Raw genomic sequence first — 21,187 nt, forward strand, 5'->3', positions numbered from 1 at the left:
CCACGGCCGCCGCCGCCGCCCTCGCAACCGGCGCCGGAAATGCTCCCCGCCCTCTGGGCCTGAGTGCGTGCTTACGTACGGGTGTGCGTGCTTGCGTCATGCGCGTGCCGCCCCCCCCCCTCACGCGGCCCGCCCCAGCTCGCCACAAACACCGGTTTCCTGAAGGCGCTCGCTCGCTCTCTCATTCATTCATTCAGTCGGTCATTCAGTCAGGCATTCATTCATTCATTCGGTCATTAAGTCAGGCAGTCAGGCATTCATTCAGTCAAGCAGTCAGTCAGTCATTCAGTCAGTAAGGGATTCATTCATTCAGTCAGGCATTCAGTCAGTCAGGCATTCATTCATTCATTCGTTCATTGTCAGGCAGTCAGTCAGTCATTCATTCAGTCATTCATTCAGTCAGGCAGTCAGTCAGGCATTCAGTCAGGCAGGAGGCAGGCATTCAGTCAGTCAGTCAGTCAGTCTGTCAGGCATTCATTGTCAGGCAGTCAGGCAGTCAGTCGGTCAGGCATTCAGTCAGGCATTCATTCATTCAGTCGGTCATTCAGTCAGGCAGTCAGTCATTCATTCAGTCATTCAGTCAAGCAGTCAGTCAGTCATTCAGTCAGTCATTCAGTCAGTAAGGAATTCATTCATTCAGTCAGCCATTCAGTCAGTCAGCCATTCAGTCAGTCAGGCATTCATTCATTCATTCATTCATTCATTGTCAGGCAGTCAGTCAGTCAGTCGGTCAGGCATTCAGTCAGACATTCATTCATTCAGTCAGTCAGTCAGTCAGTGTCAGGCATTCATTCATTCATTCAGTCGGTCATTCATTCAGTCAGGCAGTCATTCTGTCAGTCAGGCATTCATTCAGTCAGTTAGGCATTCATTCATTCATTCATTCATTCATTCATTGTCAGGCAGTCAGTCAGTCATTCATTTAGTCAGGCAGTCAGTCATTCAGTCAGGCAGTCAGTCAGTCAGTCAGTCAGGCATTCAGTCAGTCAGGCAGGCAGGCAGGCATTCATTCATTCATTCAGTCAGTCAGTCAGCCATTCAGTCAGTCAGTCAGTCATTCAGTCCGTCAGGCATTCAGTCAGTCAGTCTGGCAGGCATTCAGTCAGTCAGTCAGTCATTCAGTCAGTCAGACATTCATTCATTCAGTCAGTCAGACATTCAGTCAGTCAGTCATTCAGTCAGTCAGGCAGGCAGGCATTCAGTCAGTCAGTCAGGCAGGCAGGCATTCATTCATTCATTCAGTCAGTCAGCCATTCAGTCAGTCAGTCAGTCATTCAGTCCGTCAGGCATTCAGTCAGTCAGTCAGTCAGGCAGGCAGGCATTCATTCATTCATTCAGTCAGTCGTCTGGCAGGCATTCAGTCAGTCAGTCAGTCATTCAGTCAGTCAGGCATTCATTCATTCAGTCAGTCGTCTGGCAGGCATTCAGTCAGTCATTCGTTACTTTATTTTATTTGTACATATTTATTCTATTTTATTTTGTTAATATGTCTTGTTTCGTTGTCCCCCTTGTAGACTGTGAGCCCGCTGTGGGGTAGGGACCGTCTCTAGATGTTGCCGACTTGGACTTCACAAGCGCCTAGTACAGTGCTCTGCACACAGTAAGCGCTCAATAAGTGCGATTGAATGAATGAATGAATGAATTTAGTCAGTCATGCAGGCATTCGGTCAATCACTCATTCATCAGTCATTCATTTAATCGTATTTATTGAGCGCTTACTGTGTGCGGAGCACTGGACTAAGCACTTGGGAAGGACAAGTTGGCAACATTTATTGAGCGCTTACTGTGTGCAGAGCACTGTACTAAGCGCTTGGGAACTCCAAGTCGGCAATGTGTAGAGACCGTCCCTACCCAACAGCGGGCTTACAGTCTAGAAGGGGGAGAAAGACAACAAAACAAAACACATATTCATTCATTCATTCAATCGTATTTATTCATTCATTCATTCAATCGTATTTATTGAGCGCCTACTGTGTGCGGAACACTGTACTAAGCGCTTGGGAAGTACAACTTGGCAACATCTTGAGACGGTCCCTACCCAACAACGGGCTCACAGTCTAGAAGGGGGAGACAACAAAACAAAACATGTGGACAGATGTCAAGTCGTCAGAACAACAAGAATTAAAGCTAAATGCACATCATTAACTCAGGCCCACAGGCCCTCAGGCCCACATCGGGTGCTCTGAGAAACCGCCAACTTCATGAAAAACAACTTCCTTCTTGCCCATAATAATAATAATAATAATAATAATGGCATTTATTAATAATAATGATAATAATGATGGTATTTGTTAAAAGCATACTATGTGCAAAGCACTGTTCTAAGCACTGGGGGGATACAAGGTGATCAGGTTGTCCCACATGGGGCTTACAATCTTCATCCCCATTTTACAGGTGAGGTAACTGAGGCCCAGAGAAGTGAAGTGACTGGCCCAAAGTCACACAGCTGACATTTGGCGGAGCAGGGATTTGAACCCACGACCTCTGACTCCAAAGCCTGTGCTCTTGTCGCTGAGCCACGCTGCTTCTCTAAGCGCTTACCATGTACAAAGCACTGTTCTAAGTGCTGGGGAGGTTACAAGGTGATCAGGTTGTTCCTCAGGGGGCTCACAGTCTTCATCCCCATTATACAGATGAGGGAACTGAGGCCCAGAGAAGTGAAGTGACTTGCTCAAAGTCCCACAGCTGACAATTGGCAGAGCGGGGATTTGAACCCATCCAATTTTAATGGAAAAGAATAGTATTATCATCTAGTTAACAGTCATCATGTAATCAAGTAATAATTACGATGGCATTTGTGAAGCACTTACTAGGTGCCAAGCACTGTTCTAAGCGCTGGGGAGGATACAAGGTCATCAGGTTGTCCCACAGTCTTCATCCCCGTTTTACAGATGAGGGAACTGAAGCACAGAGAATAATAATAATAATAATAATAACAATAATAACAATGGCATTTATTAAGCGCTTACTATGTGCCAAGCACTGTTCTAAGCACTGGGGAGGTTACAAGGTGATCATCAGGTTGTCTCACAGTCTTAATCCCCATTTTACAGATGAGGGGACTGAGGCACAGAGAAGTTAGGTGACTTGCCCAAGTTCACACAGCTGACAATTAGCAGAGCCGGGATTTGAACACATGACCTCTGACTCTTTCCACTGAGGCACCAGAACCAATAAAATAAGACACTATCTCTGTCCCACATGAGGATCAGGGGCTACAGGGATAGAGAAACAGGCATTTTTTTACTTTTTCAAATCCCCATTTTTTACAGATCTCCAGCCCTCCTCACATGGCTCAGTGGAAAGAGCACAGGCTTGGGAAGCAGAGGTCATGGGTTCTAATCCCGGCTCTGCCACTTGACAGCTGTGTGACTTTGGGCAAGTCACTTCTCTGGGCCTCAGTTCCCTCGTCTGTATAATGGGGATGAAGACTGTGAGCCCCACGTGGGACACTCCGATTAGCTTGTAACTACCCCGGCGCTTAGAACAGTGCTCAGCACAGAGTAAGTGTTTTGTTAAGACAAAACACCATCATCATTTTACCATCACCTGACGGGCCGAAAGAAGGCTCCAGCCCCTTGTTTTACTTCTCCCCATTCAGGTCCTTCTGAGTCCTAAGACTGAAGGTTGTTCATCACCCTCTGCTATGAGAGAGGGTTGATTTGGGATGCCAACGCACCAGGTCATTCATTGCAGTCATCCTAGTTTTCTGGGAAGATGACCTTTCCTTTTCATACCTTGCAGTCATCTTCCCAGAAAACTAGGATGACCTTTCCTTTTCATATCACACAGTCCCGTTACAAATACAGCTCTGGATGCACTTACGGCTAGCACTTTTATTTTAACCATCAATGCCTCCCTCTGCTTCAACGTCTGCTCCCAAATTCTGCGACTGGAGCAGGCACCCGTCGCGCTCACTGAAGCCCGGAAGAGAAGGTTACGGAGCTTCGTAGCAAAAGGAATCAGAGCCTTCCCTGGTTTGGATGGCCTCAGATCAATTTCGGCAAAACACTAAGAATATCATCACACCTCACCGCATCGGCTGTGTGATTCGCGCGACAGATGCATCGGTGGATCCGGTATCCACGAGGGTCGTAAGTGGACCGTAAATGCTACCCAGTATCAAAGACCGTGCTCCTCGGCTGCTTCTAGTTTCCGTGGTAGCAAATTCTACAGGCTTGTCAGGTGTCTTCTTTGGTTGTCCACAAACTTCAAGCTTCGATCAGTGTTTCCCTGATGGGGATTTGGTGAAACCGCTCTAAATTGGCAGAAAGGTTCGGCAAAAAAAAAAAAGACAGTGGATGATAGGCATGGAGTAGCTGCTTTTCTCTCTCCCAGTTCCAAATTTCACAGTCCAACAACACTTGTTACCTTACCTTTCCACCTTCAAAGCCACTCTTTGCACCCTCCAGGCCCTTCTGCACTGTGGGTTTTTGCTGATAGAAATCTAACTTCAATCAATCGTATTTACTGAGCACTTACTGTATGCAGGGCACTGTACTAAGCACATGGGACAGTACAATATAACAGAATTGGGAGGCACAATCCTTGCCTACAAGGAGAGAAGCAGCGTGGCTTCTAGACCGTGAGCCCGTTGTTGGGTAGGGACCAGCTCTAAATGTTGCCACCTTGTACTTCCCAAGCACTTAGTACAGTGCTCTGCACACAGTATGCACTCAATAAATACAATTGAATGAATGATGGCTAGAACACAGGCCTAGAAGTCATAACGCCTTGGGTTCTAATTCTGACTCTAACACTTGTCTGCTGTGTGACCTTGGGAAAGTCACTTAACTTCTCTGTTATCTCATCTTTAAAACGGAGATTGAGTGTGAGCCCCATGTGGAATATGATGATTGTGTATCTACCCCAGCGCTTAGCATAGGTACTGGACCATAGTAAGTGCTTAATAAATACCACTAAAACCCCCAAAAAAACTTGTCTCCTTGAGGCAGCCACTTTCCTTGACTGATTTTTATGACACTACTACATAGTATGACAGAGTACTCAAATTTCATTCTGAATTATTTTGCCCTAATTGGTGGACATCTAATAATTATGGACTTTTATATCAAGCACTTACTCTGTGCTAAGTCCTGGGGTAGGTACAAGTTTATAAGATTGGACATAGTCCCCATCCACACAGAGGTCTTATCCCCTTTTTGCGGGGATAATGAGGAAATTCATCTCCACAGAGGTTGAAAATCTTGCCCAAGATCACATCTTCTAAACTGTGAGCCCGCTGTTGGGTAAGGACCGTCTCTGTATGTTGCCAGCTTGTACTTCCCAAGCGCTTAGTCAGTGTTTTGCACACAGTAAGCGCTCAATAAATACGATGGAATGAATGAATGAATGTTGTGCCAGTAGCAGAGCTTGGACTCGAACCCAGGTCTTCTAATTCCCAGTCCCGTTATCTCCCCGCTCTGCTGCCATCTTTGCTAAAGGAATACAGTTGGACGCAGGTGGAAGAGTATCATGCGGAAAAGTTTCTCCTTAGGCATCCAAAACATAGACGGGAGAAGTTGTCGGAAGTTCTAATTAGAATATATGACTGGTGGTTGGGGAGAGGGAAAGGCAACTATCTGGAACGATTAGGTCACAGCGCTTACTGCACCACTGTTCCCTGAGCTTCCAACTCCTAGTCTCAGTATAACCAATTACTCAGGAACCATTTTATCACAACACACGTGCCCTATAATTACTTTTTACTCTAACAAGATCACTACCCTGTTGTAACATCGATAGCCTAAAAATACACAAAGCCATTACTGGATCCAATGAATATCCACTTAGCCAGGACTGTTAGAACAATACAACCCCCCGGGCCGAAAGCTTGCTCATCATCAATCGTATTTATTGAGCGCTTACTATGTGCAGAGCACTGTACTAAGCGCTTGGGAAGTACAAATTGGCAACATATTGTTATGGGCAGGGACTGCGTCTGCTGATCGTGTCGTCTCGTACTCTCCCAGGTGCGTAGTACAGCACACTGTACCTAGTAAGAGCTCAATAAATACCGTTGATTGATTGATTGATCACAACTGTGCGGCATGGCCTAGCGGGTAAAGCCTGGGAGCCCGAGGACGACCAATTGCCTGCTGTGTGACCTGGGGTAAGTCACTTCACTGCTCTGTGCTTCAGTCCCTACTAATGCCAAATGGGGATTTAATTCCTATTATCCCTACTTGGCTGTGAGAACCATGTGAGATAAGGATCGTGTCCCACCTGATTAACTTGTAGCTAACCCAGTGCTTAGAACAGTGGTTGACACACAGTAAGCACTTGACAAAAATATTAAAAAGCAGAAAAAGGATAAGCAGCGTGGCTTAGTGGACACAGCACAGGCCTGGGACTCAGAAGGACTTGGGTTCTAATCCTGGCTCTGCCATATGTCTGCAATGGGACCTTGGGCAAGTCACTTCACTTCTCTGCGCCTCAGTTACCTCATTTGTACAAAATGGGGATTAAGAGCGTGAGCCCAACGTGGGACGGGGACGGTGTCCAACCTGCTTACGTTTTATCTATCCCAGCGCTGAGAACAATGCTTGGCGCATGGTAAGAGCTTAACAAGGACCATAATAATAATTTTTAAAAAAGCACCGTGCTCAGTACTGAGGTAGACACAGTGAAAGCACATCGGATGCAGTTTCCGTCCCACAAGGGGCTCACGGTTCCTTCGAGCATCCGATTGCCACTGTCCTGATACACTATTTGGCTGGGGTGGGAGGTCATTCATTTTCATATACCTTAAAAAAATCTGCTGTATGGGAATAATAAATCTTATTTTCCAAAATCATTTAGATACTTTTTAAATTGCTTTCTCAAATTGCCCCCAGGTACCTTTCATTTCTTCATTATGTTCTCATTTTCCAATTAATGTACAAATTATTTTTACAATTCACATTGTAAATACTGTTAAATGATTGTGAAGTCCTTAAATTTCAAAAAAAATGTAGGTGATTAAACTTATAATGCCATGACAACAGCCCTCTCAGCCTAATCCTTCTCCTTTCAGTTTTCACTTAGCTATTCTTCAAAACTTGTTCAGCACCCATTCACTAAACAGGCAAGCATGTTAAATCAAAATACCCCGAAACTTTCACTGTTCAGAAATACCTCAAACATGAACAATACTTTGCTGTATTTGCCAGAAGAAATGCATACCCCAATAGCTTTTGGAGGCCCAACTCTACATAAAATTAAACACTTTATAACAACAAGGACAATGTTTTATTGAACAAACCTATGTACAGTACAAAAAGTTTTTTTTTAAATGAAACACTACTGTTGATTTATTGCAGTTCGATGGCTCAGTTTTAATTTGTACTCTTTTAAAACGCAAAGTAAAATAATTTAACATTCAACAAGGAAGCACAAGTTTCTTGCTGAACTGTAATATCTCTTACAAATTAATATAGAGTTCTAAAATGCATATACTGCATTTAGTCAATCAGAAAAGGCGTTATACAGTACCAAATAAATTAAAAAATAAACACTATCACCCTTTAGGTTTTCCATCCATACCACTGATAGTAAAACAAAAAGTTAAAACGAGTACAGCTGAACCTTCAGTGTGATTTGAGAAATCACCATTTTAATTTATAAATTATCCACTCATATACAATTGGTAGTCCTTTAAAAAATGAATATGGCTAAATGCCCAAAGTACCAGTGACCTTTCCCACAGATGTGACCAATTTTGCTTCACATAATATACTAGCAGCATCCTTTTATATTTGCTATTTGCAGGATCTTGGCAAACCATGTGCAGAGAATAATGGTTCTGCCCATTTAAGACTCTCTCTCCCAAGATAGAAAGATTAAACAAGAAGATTAAACAGCTGAACATGAAGGTGCCTCAAAGGTAAAAAGTACTGCCCCTTTTCCTCCCACAAAACTACAACACTCAGAACTTTTATGAGCCTTAAAAATGACAAAAGTTACTTCAGGATGAAATATTTAAAAGCATACATAATTCTATAATGCAAGTATACCTTTAATACAAATTTCAAAACCGTATACTCCACGTATTTGCAAAAGTATTTTTTTAAAGAGAAAGCTTTCAAAAATTAGTTTTAAAAATTACATTTACAATTAGCTTCAATTCCACATCCTCCAGAATAATTTGCATTTTCTGTTTACCACACACAAATGGAAGTGACATCCAAAGCCCTTGGGATAAAACCTATAACTACGAGACTCAAACGGTTGGGGAAGTGGGTAACACATATTTTTAATCAGAAGTAATCACTTTACTGCAAATGCGATAAATTATACATCTGGTCATTATGTCAATAATTGTACAGTAACTCAAAAAAGAAACCTATTTTAAAGCTTTCTGTAATGGGATTTAATGCAAGGTTCCAAATGAACTACAGATCCCGAAGGAGAGACATTGCTCACGGCATTCCTAGCTTAGAAAACTAAAATTCATTAGTGGACGAGTGACTCTTTGTAATGAATCTTGAACGTACATTGTAAGGGCACTTCTAAAAACGGAGACGTTTAAAAATAGATTCTGAAGTGTGGTAATTAAGTGTTCTTTGGTGCCCAAATTTTAAGCAATTCATAGGGAGCAGTCCGGTTTTCCCTCCCTCCCTTTCTCACCACCCCTCAAATACATACAGACCAATAATTGAGTATACTTTGGTTTTCCCTACAGGTACAGTATTAATTTTCCAAGGATTCCCAACAGCATGATATTTGGAATTATATTCTTCCATCTTCCTCCTGCAAAAAATGCTAGCTAAGAGCTTAATTTTCCAAAAATGCCTCTGCACCCAAGGTAGGTGGCAAACCAGCAGCTTCGCAAAGTATTACCTGGTGGTGCATTTGGTTTCACTCACCTGCAGTTGAAAGAAAATGATAAAAAAAAAAGTAGCCCAGGTTGTGCCACAAAGCGTCGGGCAGAAAATCTACACAATTAAATCTGCTCCTCCCAAACGTGAATGTTTCGTTAGTGTTGCAAACAAAGCTTCGATCTGATGGGTTCGAGACGTCCTTCTCTTGCCCCTTTCACATTAAACAAGCGGACCTCTGTGGTCTACTCAAGCCGAACCATATTTTATGCCTAATCCTAGAGCTAGCAAGGTATTTTCTTCATCCGCAGGATAGACTCACGATTCTTACATTTCGTTAACGCTGATTTCTGTCCCCTCCAGGGATGGTCTATCTTTCTGCCGGAGCTATGCCAATGAGGGGGGTGGTTTCTGAGAGAACACCGACTAGGGCATTCTGTGACCCCAACAGGAGTCCTGAAAAATAGGCACAGTTGCTAAAGAGGCTGAGAAAAGAACAACCCGCCAGGGTATAATTCTACCTCACAATATCGGCACTGCGCTCCGGTCAGTTTGGTTGTAAATTAGGCTTGCAAGTAAACGGCTGTAAACGGCACCTCTGCATATTGTTCACTATGTCCTGCACCCCAGCCCACCTACTCAATGCACTCCGGGTCCCAGCAGAAACACAGCTGAAAGGGAAGAGAAAGTGAAAGTGGCGGTGTGGCATAAAACCCACTATCGACTATCATCGAGGCCTCCCCACAGGTTTTCAGTCCCGAAGACTCGGGGCCAAAGCTCACCTGTCATTTACAACGGGAAACTCTGCCCACCCAGAAAGAAAGAAATATGAATGTTACGTCCCTTCCTAAAAGCCCCTCAAATTGTTAACTGCTATTAGGTTAGCAGCTACTATAGCTGTATTTCTATTTGTTCTGACGATTCTGACACCTGTCTCCATGTTTTGTTTTGTTGTCTGCCTCCCCCTTCTAGACTGTGAGCCCGTTGTTAGGTAGGGACTCTATATTTTGCCGACCTGTACTTCCCAAGCGCTTAGTACAGTGCTCTGCACACAGTAAGCGCTCAATAAAGACGACTGAATAGATGGATGAATCAGTCAATCGATGCCACCTTCCACACGTGAAGCAACATGGCCTAGTAGAAAGAACACAGGCCTCGGACTTGGAGGACCCTCCTGTTCTGCCACTTGCCTGCTGAGTGACCTTGGGCAAGTCACTTAATTTCTCTGTGCCTCAGTTTCCTCATTTGTAAAATGGGGATTTAGACTGTGAGCCCCACGTGGGACATGGACAGTGTCCGGCCTGATTAGCTTGTATCTATCCCAGTGATTAGTACAGTGCCTGGCACAGTAAGTACTTAAATACCGTTAAAATAATGTGAAAAATGTATTTACTGATAACAATGATTCCTAAGAAGATTTTGCTGGTGAATTTTTGGTATGTGGGTCTCGGTCTTTATCATTTTACTGTGAATAGGAAAGTACAAACTCCTTATTCTCAGTAACTCGGATTCAAGAAACCTACTTATACTAGGAGTCACCTGGGAGTCCATTAATTAAGATCCCTCTTAATTTCTGGGGGATCTTTCTTAGGAACACTATTAGTTGCAGCAGACACTGTGCCTGTTGTTAGTAATATTCTTTTCATTTCTGTAACAAGCGGCAAAGATAGATATTTCGAAAATTGAATTTAGGATTACGTTGAGTGCTGAAGAAAGGATTTTAAGGATGTATTTTTAATCGTGATTAAATTAGACTGATGGTTTCCTGATACAACCCAACACATTTTAAATAAGCAGATTTTAAAAATGATAGGCCATTGTTGAACTCACCCTAACAAATAAATATCTTCATGCTTGGTAAACGTATTGAGGGCAGGGATTGTATCACGTGACTGTATTGTATTCTCCCAAGCGCTTAGTACAGTGCTCTGCCAACAGTAGTAAGTACTTAATACAATTGACTGACAGCACATATGGAGCTTCCAAACTCTGGTGCTACTTCATTTTCACGCATATTGCATGACAATCAGCAATGCGGTTTTCCTGCTGATTAGCATCCACTTTGCCTATGTTGGATTTCCCGATATTTTTTCCCCACAGACTCACTGTTATTAATTTTTCCTGTTCAAATAGCACTGCTGTTTTTAGTTCAATCGTACCTTGTTACCAAAAAGGCAATTTTATTTGTTAGACACATTTTGCCCTCCATTTCTTCAAATTCAATTTGTAAACCTTTTGATGTCACCGAGCTGTCCATGTTATTTTCTGAAAACATGTGGCTTGTATCAACTCCACATCTGAAATGGAATACAACAGCCGAATCGAGCTTTACTCTCCTTTATCAATTTTTAACCACACCACACCCTTATTTCAAGTGCCTCTTGACAAAGAGTAAAATTATCCTGTGAGCATGCAAAAGGAAAAAAAAAAAGAAAGAGAATCCCTTGTTATAAAATAGTTTTTTTAGTTCCTTTTTTTTAAAAAAAAAAAACACATTTATACAGGTAGTAATCATTTTTCTTTCTGTAAGGCAACAACTATTCTTCTCTGGCTATTCAGCTGATTCTGGAATGAGGAGCTAATAGATAACTGACTGTGCTGCTGTGTTCAGATCAATAAATTGGTACTTCTTGTGGTTTTCTGGATAACTGGTACTTTGGGGACTTTGTAGCAACCCTCCTAAGAGTCAAACCTGCACATTTCCACTCTGAGTTCATTCTGGAAAATGTGCTTTGTCTTTTAGCAAAGTCATATTTTTCTTTAGTAATCTGAGACCGCTCTATGTTTAAGGCCATCTGGGAAACAGCAAACTGATGATGCATCTTTTCAGTGTTTTTTTTTTTTTTTCACACCACTCCTTTACATTTTTCTGCAACGTTTTATCAGGCACCTGTAAAACAGAATATACCTGTTAATTGCAGTTTTCCTCAAACAAAACTGACCCTTCAATCAATCACTCGATTGTATTTATTGAACACTTACTATGTGCAGAGCATTGCACTAAAGCACTTGGGGGAATACAACAGAACAGAATTAGCAGCCGTTCCCTGCCCAATAAGGAGCTCACAGTCTAGAAATGTTCTGTTGCTGACAATAATGAATAAAGGTAAAACTTTGCTTTCCTGAATGCTACTCTGTAAAAATTCATGTTTAGCTATGTCTACTTTTTCCAGAAGGTTCAACTTCACTGGTCTTTACAGTGTGACACAATGGCATCTACTGTCATTTCTGTGATGATGGCTCGCTTGTACTTGCTTTCTGTTTTACTACAATCAGAACCTGGGGCAGCCAGTGTGGAAGCAGTAGGAGAGCATGGGAGTATCAGGGAGCGGAGACAGAGGCCAGGAGGAAAGAGGTAGGAGGGGGTGTGACAAGGGTCACATAGGCAAGGCAAGAGGGTCAGAGCCTGAGGGACCACCAGGAAGAGGGAAGGAGGAAGGGTGGGAGAGACAGAAGGAAGGAGGACACGGGGAAAAGGAGACAGTTCCCCGTATCAGTTGTTATCCACGGGGAGAGGGCAGAGTGGTGGAGTAACTGTGCTGGACACAATTGCCAAGAGAGGAGAGAGGACCGCAGATCACCTTCAGACCCACGGCACTTATCTGACAGATAGTTACTCTCTCCGCTTCAAAGCCCTACCGAAGGCACGTCTCCTCCCAAAGGCCTTCCCTTCGCTAAACCCTCTTTTCTTCTCTTCAACTCCCTTCTGTCGCCCTGACTTGCTCCCTTTTCTCAATCACCCCCTCCCAGCCCCACAGGACCTGTGCAGATATCTGTGATTTCTTTACATTCATGTCCGTCTTCCCCTCTAGACAGTAATCTCATTTCCTCAAAAATCTCCAGTGGCTACCAAACAATCTGCGCATCAGGCAGAAACTCCTCACCCTGGGCTTCAAGGCTGTCCATCACCTCGCCCCCTCCTACCTCACCTCCCTTCTCTCCTTCTCCAGCCCAGCCCACACCCTCCGCTCCTCTGCTGCTAATCTCCTCACCGTTAGGCCTCGTTCTCGCCTGTCCCGCCATCGATCCCGGGCCCACGTCATCCCCCGGGCCTGGAATGCCCTCCCTCTACCCATCCGCCAACCTAGCTCTCTTCCTCCCTTCAAGGCCCTATTGAGAGCTCACCTCCTCCAGGAGGCCTTCCCAGACTGAGCCCCTTCCTTCCTCTCCCCCTTGTTCTCCTCTCCATCCCCCCCTTCTTACCTCCTTCCCTTCCCCACAGCACCTGTATATATGTATATATGTTTGTACATATTTATTACTCTATTTATTTATTTATTTTACTTGTACATATCTAGTCTATTTTATTTTGTTAGTATGTTTGGTTTTGTTCTCTGTCTCCCCCTTTTAGACTGTGAGCCCACTGTTGGGTAGGGACTGTCTCTATATGTTGCCAATTTGTACTTCCCAAGCGCTTACTACAGTGCTCTGCACATAGTAAGTGCTCAATACGATTGATGATGATGATGATGATTGTGGGCAAGGAATGGGTTTCTTATATTGTTACACCGTACTCTCCCAAGTGCTTGTACAGTACTCTGTACAGAGTAAGCGCTCAAATACTGACTGATGAACATATCCATAATGTATTTTAGTGTCTGTCTTTTTCTCTAGGCTGTAGGCTCCTGGAGTCCATCAGTTCTGCATCCAAAAAGCAGTCATTAAGTACCCCGATTGATCGATCGCTGTTATTGTCTGGGTTTCACTTCAACCCGGGGCCCTTCTGTTTTCCATTCCTGCTGTGCCCTGTTCCCCTAGACGTAACCACAAAAATATACGACTACTTACTTTCATCGTCCGAATCGAATCCAAAGAGCGCTTGACATTTTTTTTGTGCAAGATGAGCCTCAAGTGCTTCTGAGTTACAGTAGATATTCAGGCAGTTGCCACATCTAAACCTCTCCACTGATTTGTTACAAACTTTATCTTGCTCAGAATGGGCATCTACTTTATCAGTCAGAGTTTTTCTGCGTTTTGGCATACTAATGTACCGTTCATCTAGGTAACTGGGAGGCAAAGGCCTGACATATGGCTTTGTGACAATTAAACCATATGAAGTATTTTCAGTTGTCAGATTTGGTTTGAAAGGTGACTGAGACACTACCGGGGCACTCGGTTCTTGGGGTACATCCTCAACATTCGGCAAAACGGAACCATTCTCTGTCCTTGCCACGCTCGTCTCCCCTTTCAAAGCAGCATCTGTTGAAACTAAAGACGTCTGCTCTAATTCGCTGTGCCCATTGACCAGCTGGTCATTAATGACACCACTATTTTCAGAATTTGGCTCTGCAACAGGCATCTTTTGGTCTAGCAAGCTGAAATCTGGAGCAGCAACATCAGAAGAATTTTCACTCCCATTCTGAACTATGCCGTGTGTCTTCTTCTCAAAACACTGAATGTACGTCTTTGGTTCGGTAGAGTCTTTCCTTGATTTCCAAGTAGGAACTGGCAGATCAACAGTTTCTTTTTCACTGCCAGTTGAGTCCTTTTCCTGATGCTCAAGGGGCGATTCCGAAAGCGCGGCAAAAATGTTGTTTTCGCTTGTTTCGGCAGAAGGTTCTGGGGTTTGATTTAAGTAATGCTTAGCCTCGTGTTCGTATAGTAAAGGAAGCTCTTCAAAGAGCTCACAGCACTCTGGAAAATGACACTGAGCCTTAAAAGCACTGTGGCTCTTTGTATGCTCTGCCAGCTCAGTGGACAGCTTAAATCTCTGATTACAGTTAAAATGTAAACAAAAGAATACATTTGGATATATGTGCCTCTTTAGGTGATCTATAAAATGTTGGGAATCTGCAAATTTCCTCTGGCAAAACCGGCATTTTCCTTTGTTCCACTTCATTATATGCTGTTGCACTTTGAAATCAGCTGGATGGGCTTTCCGGGCATGTTTGTTCAGAAATCTGATTTTCTTAAATATTCGAACACACCCACTGGCAGGACACTTGAAGTTGCCTTGTTGATCCGTAACGTCGAAATCAGTTGGAGTACAAAGGACCCCATTTACTTTATTAAGCACCAGAGACTCCCTATTCGGGTCATAGTCATCATCATCATCATCATCATCATCATCATCTTCACACTCAGGTAACGTTTCCAAGTTCAAAGGCGACTCGGAGGCATCATTTAAAGAGCTCTCGTGACTGCCGTTTTGCACGACATCCTCCGGCTCACACACCGGATCACTGATGACTTTGGCCACTTGTTCAGGGATTTCCTCCGCTCCGTTTTCGTCATCTGAGGCTACAGCAGTCTCCATTTCCTGATCTTTGGAACTATCACATTTGCCATTCTCGAAGGAGACAGAAGCATCGGGACAATTCATTTCTTCCACAACGGGAAGTTCCGGAGTCTCCTGTTCAAGTGCTGCAAGGTGCTGTCTTTGTATTTTTTTGACGTGATTCCTTAAATGTTTCAGCATAAGTCCTCGGTTTCTGAACTTCCTACCACATATTACACATGAAAAACTGCCCTTTTTCTGGTGAGCCTGGGCATGTCTCACTATGTGGCCCCCTAAAAACTCTCTGTTGCACAGCACGCAGCGATGTCTTGGGACGTTATGGTCTACTTTGGAAGCACCGAGCATTGCGAAGTTTTTCTTGGCATTTCCGTGACCTCCAGAAGGGACTCTCGAGACATCCTCAGGATCGAATTCACCACTGCTCAGGTCATTAACAGGGGTAAGATCTTCATCCAAAGCCTGCTGCTCCACTGCCTTTTCTGGATTACCAGATGCATGCTCCAGTGTATTTTCATTTAAAAACCCAACAGCCGACTTATCCCTCAACAGTGCCGCGCAATTTTGCTTAATCATTATGAAATTCCAAAATTCAGGGTCAAAAAACAATCCCTTTTTCAAAATTGGAAGCAATTCAAAACGTACACGATTCTGGACAGAACTAGTACGTTCATTATACTCTTCATCTGGACGTTTATAGAGATGTTCAACAGTGTAATAGGATTCCAAGGAGCGCTCCAGAAAAAATATTGAGAGGGCACAAATCCTGAGGATTTCCAAATCATTTGGCAGAAAGTTTGCAATAGTTTTATAAATCAGACATTTAGTGTTTGGATCATCACGAAGGTCCAACTGCAAAGCACACCCACATATTTCCACACATATCTGCAAGCCTTCAACCTCAACCTGAGACAGGGGTGGAAAAAAAACAACAATGAATAAAAGCATTTTTTCTTCCCATTTTATGAAAATGCCTCCATCTCTAAGAAAGCTGGCATTGAGGCCACTGAACTGCATGTCCACAATCAAATTCCAATTTCTGATCAAAAACAATGTGAATAATGTACCAATAGCAAAAGATTTTGACTTAGATGTTAAGGCACTGAGCACATATGAAAAAACTTAATTTTTGAAGTGTTTTCCAGAAAAGGACATCTTATGCTAAAAAGACAGGACAAGAGATTTGTCATTAGGGCATCTATTGTTAAACAGATCAGTTCTCATCTAATTCGAAAACGAAGTGGACTTTAATCTTGCTACTGGAATCAGTCAAGGAACTTCAAAGTTTGAGAGATTGGGTGAGGAAGGGAGGGAGGTGCTGAAGCCAAAGTAAACTTTTCCAGTTAGAGGGCCATAAGAAATACCAGCATTAAAAGTCAACAGAACCGTTGTGAAAGAGGTGTAGGAGGGTGTTCCTTCTAACAGGGGATCCCCATACATAATATAAATCATCTTCGAGAAATAGTCTCACATTTAAAGAGGCATACTTTCCTTCCTTTGAACCTTGGACTAAAATTAAAGCTACGGAAGAACTTTGAGAAACCTCCGGATCTTATTCTTTCTACATACTTGGGTTAACGTAAACATGTAAGCAAATGCTTATTCAGTTAAAAAAAGATTTTTTAGATGGGTAAATCCACTTCCAGGTGTTTTAAAACAACAGCCTACCAAGCGGATTGAATGAAAGAATGAATTTCACAAGTAGACAGGAATTGCTATGTTTTCTATCCATTCTAATTCTCTCCCTTAATATCCTTACGTCAAAGGAAAAGATCATCGGGTCTTCATTAGGCCTTATCCTAGTCTACTCTAAGGTGACTCTGTTTCCTTCCGGAATGTTCAACTCACCAGAGTAAAGCAACAATCATTTCAAATGCACAATATAAGATAAAAATACATCCCGACTTACTTCATCTTTAATGACTTTCATGAAAGGGAAAATGACTCTCACGTTAGTTGCCGTTCTTAAAAGTTGGTAGCATTGATCTACAAAAACTTGTTTTGATGGGTTGGCTTTGAGCTGTAGTTTACTCCAAATAAAGATCAAGTCCCTGTAAATAAGAAAATATTTTTAAAATGTTGTCTAGTAGAGAGCTTTGATTCTTAAGTAAGAAGTGTTCTTCAAATTAATTGACCTTTAAGAATCAGTACTTGTAGATCTAAAAATAAATCCCAAGCTTATGATTAAATGTTAAGCTTAATTAGCTTGCTTGGGATAAAAATTATAATTGTGGCACTTGACAAGCACTCAATATGTGCCCAAGCACTGTACTAAGCTCTAGGATGGATATTAACATAATTTGACCAGACACAGTCCCTGCCCAACATGGGGCTCACAGCCTAGGTAGGATGGAGAACAGGCATTGAATTCCATTTTACAGATGGGGAAACTGAGCTGCTGAGAATTCAAGTCATTTGCCCAGAATAACACAACAGGCAAGTGATGGAGCCCAGATCAGAAGCCAGGTCCTAAGATTTCAAAGCCCATGCTCTTTCCACTAGGCTATCCTATAGCAGTGGTTCACTGACCAAGAAAAAGGAGTGAAAAGGAGTGGTTTTGTTGAAGCAAAAGCTCCATAAGGATAGCGATACAAACTCTGAAAACAATCCACCCCACAGCACCATGACGCTCAGCTTTTGTGCACACATAGTGTGGCTGGGACTTGGCCCCACACTGGTCTTTTCAGTCACAAATCCACAAGTGAATTTCATCATCAGTGGCTTCTTCTTCAAGTGTGAAGGACAGATGTTCTCTCACACACACACACACACACACACACACACACACACACACAAAGATTTGGCACTAAATCAAAAGCCCAAGTTGATCAAATCTTCAATCTTTAAATCATTAAACCACTGAATATGTCAAAGAAAAGTAGGCCTCTTTTGAACAAGAGTACGTACTAAGTTCCAGAGACTAACATTCGTGTTTAAGAATAACAGCCTGGTACAACTTTTGTACAGCTTGCTAGTAAAGAATCAACTGCAGTTTCCACTCAAAGGAAAATTAAAACAAAAAGAGCCACTGACACGTCAATAAGAACTGGAATTTAAAGTTAACATTTACGAAATGAATAGATTGTTAATAAAATCCTGGAGGTAAAAAAAAATAGAGTACTTAAAAGAAACAAGAAATCAGAGAGATAGTTTTCCATTGTGTGACCTACAAATGAACAGAAGACACTTTAGGTCTTTCAAGCCTTCTAAGGAAAGGCAATGGGAACTTAAAAGGTAGGTAAAAACAAGGTCAATTGTCATCTTTATAAAAATGTGATACTGCAGATTAGGTTGCGTTTTGCCATATTAGGGCTCAAGGAAATAAAAAAATCAAAATTCTTTGGTCTAAACCATTTTCTTCATATTTATATAGATGACTCATTTTACTCCGACTGGATTACTGCATCAGCCTCCTCTCTGATCTCCCATTCTCCTGTCTCTCCCCACTTCACACTCCTGCCTGGATCATCTTTGTGCAGAAACGCTCTGGGCATGTCACGCCCCTCCTCAAAAATCTCCAGTGGTTGCCTGTCAACCTACGAATCAAGCAAAAACTCCTCACCCTCGGCATCAAGGCTGTCCATCACCTCGCCCCCCTCCACCTCACCTCCCTTCTTTCCTTCTCCAGCCCAGCCCGCACCCTCTGCTCCTCTGCCGCTAACCTCCTCACTGTACCTCGTTCTCGCCTGTCCCACCATCGACCCCCTGCCCACGTCCTTCCCCTGGCCTGGAATGCCGTCCTTCCACAAATCCGCCAAGCTAGCTCTCTTCCTCCCTTCAAATCCCTACTGAGAGCTCATCTCCTCCAGGAGACCTTCCCAGACTGAGCCCCCTTTTTTCCTCTCCTCCTCCTCATTCCCCCTCTTCCCTACCTCCTTCCCCTCCCCACAGCACTTGCATATATCTGTACAGAGTACTTCTATATATCTGTACATATTTATTACTCTATTTTACTTGTACATATTTACTATTCTATTTATTTTGTTAATGATGGACATATAGCTATAATTCTATTTATTCTGACTATTTTGACACCTGTCTACATGTTTCGTTTTGTTGTCTGTCTCCCCCTTCTAGACTGCGAACCCGCTGTTGGGTAGGGACCATCTCTACACGCTGCCGACTTGTACTTCCCTCTGCACACAGTAAGCGCTCAATAAATAAGATTGCATGAATGAATGAAAACTTACGATACACTTAAATTAACCTTGCCATATTTATCAAGGCTCTTTAATACTTAATACTTTTCCGTGCACACACTTTAAACTTAGTTTGTACTTGAAAATGAACTTGAAAATTATTAATGCAATTACAAATATTCTTTAAATCCGTTTGCCAGATCATTCAGAAAAATAAGTGTTTTTGCCTTATAACCTTTTAAGGTTACAGCACTGAACAGAATAAGATTTAAATAGTTTCTCCAAATGGTAGGAAATGAAAAGTTGGTTGACTGCTCCATGAAGTAGAAGAGTAAACCGATTCAACTACTTTTCATTTCCAGACTATGTGCTTACAGAGTCTTGGCAGAGCATTAATATTCTCATTATATTACTAAATTTTGCTGGTCTTTTATCTCAAGAATTATTTAGAAACATTTCCTCAGATAGACCCCAGGCCATAGCTTCAATTAAGGATGCAGTATTTTAAATGGCTTTCCAGGAAACAGCTGACATCCTTAAACAAAATGTATTTCTCTAAAGGGTAACCAAAAATTAACAAAATTTTGACGTCACAAGCCGCCAATCATATTTATTGAGTGCTTACTGTGTGCAGAGCACTGTACTAAGCACTTGGGAGAGTACAGTTTAAAAGAGTTGGTAGACACTTTCACTGCCCACAATGAGCCAAAGAAAGCCACTATTCTACCAACTAGCAGACAAACTGTGTCTGGGTGTCTAAAGGTTTTTAACTACTTTTGAACATTTTTCCTTAATTCCCTAAAGTCCTCTGATTGTAAACTCCTTGAAGGTAGGAACAGTGTCTGTTACGTAATATTTTGCTTTCCTAGAGGAAAAAAAAAATTAAATTATTTACAATAAAACTTTGGTTCAAACATAAAACTATTTTTCCCCATTTTACCTATAAGCGGTTTTATTCTTATTTACTTTTTCAAGTAAGCCAACTTACCAGATACAATACATATCCCCATTCTGAAGCTGGGGAATAAGGAATGATTCACAGAGCTGCAAAGCCAACGTTGTCTTGCCTTCTTTTTCAGTATTGCAGATGATATCAATTCCATTTCTGCAGTCCGTCCTCAATAAATGCTATGGGGAAAGAATCAGATCAACTCATCACATTGTAAATACAAACATAAAGATAGGTACACCGTTCCATTAAACGTTATTATTAAAATTCAGCAGCTGTTAAAAATGACACTTCAATGCTGAATTTATACTTTTTCAGTTAAAATTGCTTTTTAAAGTCATTTTTCAGGTATCTACTCGGGATGGGGTGATGGCAACTTCTGAGTCGTGAGACATATATGATTCTTCTTGGAACAAAATGTGACTCTCGAGCCAGTGGGAGGGGACCAATGGAGGGAGGCAGAAATATTTAAAGCCACTTCCAAGCAGGGCACTTAAAACTCTGCATCCGTCCCATTAGAAAATAGCCGAGAACAATGTTAACTTTAAATTATACCTATTTCAAAATTTCAACTCCACAAGGACGTAAGGAGCATTAATGTGGGCCTCATTGGTATGGTTCTCTCTCCACACACCAAGTGCTCCAATATTTAATTTTGTTGGCTTTACTGACTCGTTATAAATGAAAACTCCTTTATGGATCAGAATCCATATAGTGCAAAATGAATCTGCAGTGAAAAACAATCACCCTCCTTATTATTATTTCTGTCTTAGAGTCCACCTCGAAGAATCCTGACATAAATATGCCCACCTGCTGTCAAGGTTTTTCATTTATCTCCACCTTGTCTCTCTACCTCGGGCTCACTGATAAGCTTTAATAAAACTAATGCTTTATCAGATTAATACATGCTACATCTCAAGAAAAAATTTGGAAAGCAGGGCTAACTTATTTTCAACCTTACTGTTAAAAGTGTCCTCCTGCTAATGCAACAAACAGGGGCTGAGTCCTCACAGAAGAGAAAAATAAATGATTCTCAGAGGAGATGAAAGATGCTAAAATCACAGGT

The 21,187-nt window shown here is 42.2% G+C and overlaps 1 protein-coding gene across 2 annotated transcripts in view; it reads right to left on the reverse strand.

Moving 5' to 3' along the window:
- Positions 1-10,102: 10,102 nt before the first annotated feature.
- Positions 10,103-21,187, reverse strand: part of ZNF654 (zinc finger protein 654) — a 38,119-nt gene continuing 27,034 nt past the window's right edge. For both annotated transcript variants that reach the window (XM_038766233.1, XM_038766234.1), the window contains 4 exons: positions 20,161-20,300; positions 16,943-17,084; positions 13,587-15,939; positions 10,103-11,688 (listed from right to left, as the gene is read on the reverse strand). In XM_038766233.1, coding sequence (XP_038622161.1) covers positions 11,681-11,688; positions 13,587-15,939; positions 16,943-17,084; positions 20,161-20,300 — 2,643 coding nt within the window. In that variant the 3' untranslated portion in view covers positions 10,103-11,680. The remainder of the gene's footprint in view (positions 11,689-13,586; positions 15,940-16,942; positions 17,085-20,160; positions 20,301-21,187) is intronic.

The sequence above is a fragment of the Tachyglossus aculeatus genome, chromosome 24, assembly GCF_015852505.1.
Source record: "Tachyglossus aculeatus isolate mTacAcu1 chromosome 24, mTacAcu1.pri, whole genome shotgun sequence".
NCBI lineage: Eukaryota > Metazoa > Chordata > Mammalia > Monotremata > Tachyglossidae > Tachyglossus > Tachyglossus aculeatus.